A 4,657-nucleotide genomic window follows, 5' to 3' on the forward strand; every position below is an offset into this window, starting at 1 on the left:
AAAGTTATTTTTAGACAATTATTTGATTAATTCTATCTTGAAAGAATCTTGAAATTCTTATGTTTGAATGCAATCAGGATGGATGTGATCACCACTGCAAACGAGTACTCCGTTTTCATGTTGCACCACACAGATACATATTTTTTGTTGGTACATCCAAAACAGTTGTGAGACATATCTAGCAAGGATCTGGCAGTAATAATTCTGCCTGATACTTAAAGGAGATGTAATTACTTAAGATTCCAGCAAGAAAGTGCAGACTTTCTTCAAAAATTCAGTCTTCACAGTGATTATAGATTAAACAGACATACCTCCTTTTGTTGTCCTCTGCTAGGTGGTGCTCCCAACCTTCATCCTGGAGAAGCGCTCGTTGCTAGAAATGTATGCCAACTTCATGGCTCATCCCGACATGTTCTTATCCATCACGTCTGGCTGCACGGCGGAGGAGCGCTTTGTTCGCTTTGTCGAGTACTACCTGACTGCCTTCCACGAGGGCCGGAAGGGAGCTGTGGCCAAAAAGCCCTACAACCCCATACTGGGTGAGAACTTCCACTGTTCCTGGTATGTGCCTCGGGGGCATGTTCGTTCTCTCAGGACTACCAACTGTACTGGTGCTAACTCAACAGCAGCCACTACCATTCCTGGGTCCCCGCAGAGGGGGACAGACACTAGCAGCAGAAGAAACTCAGACTGCTATCGTGTTCGGTTCGTGGCAGAGCAGGTGTCCCACCACCCTCCTGTATCTGGCTTCTACTGCGAGTGCAAGGAGAAGAGGATGTGTGTCAACACTCACGTCTGGACCAAAAGCAAGTTCATGGGCATGTCTGTTGGCGTCTCCATGGTCGGGGAAGGTAAGAGTTATCTTTGTGTTCATTTTGGATCTGAATTATCGAAATGTGTATCAAACAGGACATAAACAAAGGCAAATGTGTTTTCTTTCAATTGAGTTTGCCTTTGACAAAAGAAAAGCATTTCAACCTCTGTTGAAAGTTTATCAATCTACCATTTGTGTTAGCTGGCTGGCAAGCTAACTAAAGTTATGTCACTGGCCACTGTTTAAAGTTGTGTGACTGCACAGTGAGGAGCTGCTTGTCAGATGATGTCTGGGGATGAATGACATTGCACTACAAGCAGTAGTACAAGCCACTAGTAAAATCCTGATGCTGTTCTATTAGTTTATGAATGGGATTAATTACTTTTTTAGGAGCAGGTGGTCAGCATGGCTAACTACAGCACTGACAACATTATTTAACATATGCAGAAACACATACACGTATGCATAAAATCAAATGGATGGTAAATGGATTTGTATTTATACAGCACTTTTCTGGTCTACCAACCACTCAAAATACTCTACAACATTTACACATTCTCCAGTTCATACACTGATGACAAAGGCTGCCATGCAAGGTGCCAACCTGTTCATCAGGAGCGACACAGGGCTTTCTATTGCACAGCCACTAGGAGCAATTTGGGGCTCAGCATCTTGCCCAAGGCACTTCGACTGGACTGGGCAGGGGAAGCTGGGAATGGAACCGGTTAAATTGCTGTGCATAATTCAAAAAATAGGATATCTGTTTTCTGCTTGTAGGTTTTTTCCGAGGAACAGAACAGTGTGTGTACATGTTGCGTGTGTGTGTCTAGGGGAAACAGATGTGGATGTGTTAGACCTGGGCCCATGGTTAAAGACCGAGTACAGGATAGCTGTCTATTATATAAGCAGCAGGAAGAGAAAAGGGAACAGGGCTGGAACAGGAGGGTCAGGAAGCAGGCAAATTCAGAGCCAAAGTGGCAATCTAAATCTAAATCACAGTGTAACTGCATAGTTACAGCTGACATTTTTGTTCACCTTCTCAGAATGTACACTGGAGACCGGAACTCAGGAGGATGAATCCTACTGACAGGCGGGATTACCAGAGTCAGTAGGATTCATCTATGAAATACGTACAGTGGATGTTGAGTTATTTTATTTTGTACCAGAGTAGTGGGCCAACTGACCGATTACAGGCAAACCAGCTTACCAACCAACACACCAACAAAACATTACTTATCAAATAAAGAGACAGCTTCGCAAAGAAGTCAAGTTTTGTCTAGAAGATGGTTTTACAGCTAGAAATAGAAATCATCTCTACGCACATGATTAAGCTGTGGTAATCTGGTGTTTCCCTTCTTAAAGCTGCAGTAGGTAATTTTTATTAAAAATTGCATTTAGTCATATTTGCATTTTTTGCAAGAATTCCTTGGATTAATGGCAAATTGTCAGATACCAACCCTGGGAATAAGACTTAACAATCATAGTGGATTCATGCAAATGCAATTAAGAAGACCAGGAAAAGCCAGAGGACCCCCATTTTTTCTTAACCTACTTTTAGTTACCTACTGCAGCTTTAACTGGCTGTGAGTTAGAAGAAACCAGACTGATGTGTGCAGAAGCGCATGGGGTTATTTTATAGCGATACTTCATTTAAATGAAAGGTCACTCCTTGTGTAGCAATAAGCATGCACGCATGTACATTTACTCAATAGGTTATTGTTTTTACTTACACTACTTACACCACTTCTGCTTCACTCTAATTCAGGGGAATGTTGTATACTTGACTTAGCCTATTTTTTCCTATGCACATTGTTGTCTTATCACCACAATAGTTCTAAAATATCCAGAGGTGATTCCTCATACTGTCGCTTCTTTAAATCTGTTCTCTGTGTCTCCCAGGTGTTCTATATTTGTTGGAGCACGATGAGGAGTATGTGTTCACACTGCCCTGTGCCTATGCCCGTTCCATCCTGACTGTGCCATGGGTGGAACTTGGGGGTAAGGTCACCATCAACTGTGCCAAGAGTGGGTACTCTGCCACTGTAACTTTCCACACCAAACCCTTCTATGGAGGAAAAGTACACAGGTAGGCAGAGAGAGCCAGTGTCTCTATTTTCAAAAAACAATTTAATAAAATGTTATTTGTATAGCTTAAATTCATGACAGAAGTTATCTCAGGAGACTTTTCAAACAGAGTAGGTCTAGACCAGAGCTGGCCATTTTATGCCCCACGGGCCACATCCGGCCCTTTGGGCATCCCTGTCCGCCCGTGAGGTCAATCATAAATTAAAACATTAATGAAAAAGTATTTATGCTGTGCACGCAACACAACTGTGTTGCTTTTATTTTGAAAAGCGTGCCTTTTTTTTATACATTTTTGTAAGGACGCACATGCGTGGATAAACAGCTACAAGTGATGCTGGCCAGCTAGCCCTCAAAATGTTTGAAAAGTTGATACTGAATGCCGCGTTTTCAACAAGACATGGACTGCTAAATATTTATTTACAGAAGTCAAAGGTAAAGCTGTGTGCTTAGTTTGTGGTACACAGGTCGCTGTGTTTAAGGATTACAATTTGAATCGCCACTACGTGACCAAACACGAGGAGAAATACAAGAACTTGTCTGATCAAGAGCGTGCAAGGGAGTCGGATGCTTTGCTAGCTCAGCTGCAAAATCAACAAGGACTTTTTAAACTTTGCACATCCAGAGATGCAGCTATCAAAACAAGTTATGTCATATTCCACAAAATAGCTAGAAAAAGTAAACTGTTTTGTGACAGAGAGTTTATTAAGGAGTGTTTGTTGCACTTATATGCCAGGAGAAAAAAAGAGCATTTGAGAACTCGCCCTTCTCCCGACGTACTGTTACGAGGAGGGTTGAGGACATCGCGGGAAATCTGGAGCTTCAGCTGAAGAACAGAGCGATCAACTTTCAACGACTATTTTTCCCTGGCTTTGGATGAGAGCTGTGATGTACGTGACACTGCCCAGCTACTCATCTTCTTACGTGGGATAACTACAGACTTTAAGAGGAGCTCAGTGCATCATGGGAAATCCCCCGATAGTCTAGGGGCCTATAGCAGCATAATTAGGGGATGGTTCAGGATCACCTGAGCCACGCCCTAAACTATAAGCTTTATCAAAGAGAAACTTCTTAAGCATACTCTTAAATGTGGAGGAGGGTGTCTGCCTCCGAACCACAAATGGAAGCTGGTTCCACAGGGAGAGGGGAGCTTGGTAACTGAAGGCTCCTGTTTTAATTTTGGAGACTATAGAAACCACAAGTAGCCCTGCACTCAGAGAGCGCAGTGTTCCAGTGGATTAATAGGGTACTATGAGATTATAAATTATATTCTGAATTTTACAGTGCAGAAAAACTAATACAGGAGAAACATGCTCTCTATATGGAGCTATTATTGTAGCAAAACTATGTACAAATGTGTGTGAAGAGTTGTGTAACTGTTGCGTAATCTGATTTGTAAATGTGTAAAATAATCTGTAGATATGTACTGAGATTTGTGAATGTGTACAGGAATCTGCAAATATGTGTTCAGAATCCGTGTGTGCGTAATCCAGAGAAGTTGTAATGACAGAGAAGTGTAAGTATTTACTTAAGGAGCTGGAAATACAAACAATTAATTTGCTACAATAATAACTCCATACTCTTTTCCTAGTTCCTGTCAGTATTCGTGCCGCAGCATTCTGAATTAGGTCTAGCGTCTTAATGGACGTATTGGGGCAGCCTGATAATAAGGTGTTGCAGTAATCCAGCCTAGAAGTAACAAATGTATGAACTAGTTTTTCTGCATTTGTCTGTGACAGGATGTGTCTAATTTTTTTAATA

At 41.8% G+C, this 4,657-nt stretch overlaps 1 protein-coding gene across 1 annotated transcript in view; it reads left to right on the forward strand.

The window, feature by feature from the left end:
- LOC118334539 (oxysterol-binding protein-related protein 11-like) overlaps positions 1-2,904 on the forward strand; it is a 4,060-nt gene extending 1,156 nt beyond the window's left edge. The window contains 2 exon segments of the mRNA XM_035670467.1: positions 306-851; positions 2,714-2,904. Coding sequence (XP_035526360.1) covers positions 306-851; positions 2,714-2,904 — 737 coding nt within the window.
- The last annotated feature ends 1,753 nt before the right edge of the window (positions 2,905-4,657 follow it).

Source organism: Morone saxatilis, unplaced genomic scaffold (assembly GCF_004916995.1).
Source record: "Morone saxatilis isolate NCDOM2014 unplaced genomic scaffold, NCSU_SB_2.0 Contig23, whole genome shotgun sequence".
In the NCBI taxonomy this organism is placed as follows: Eukaryota; Metazoa; Chordata; class Actinopteri; family Moronidae; genus Morone; species Morone saxatilis.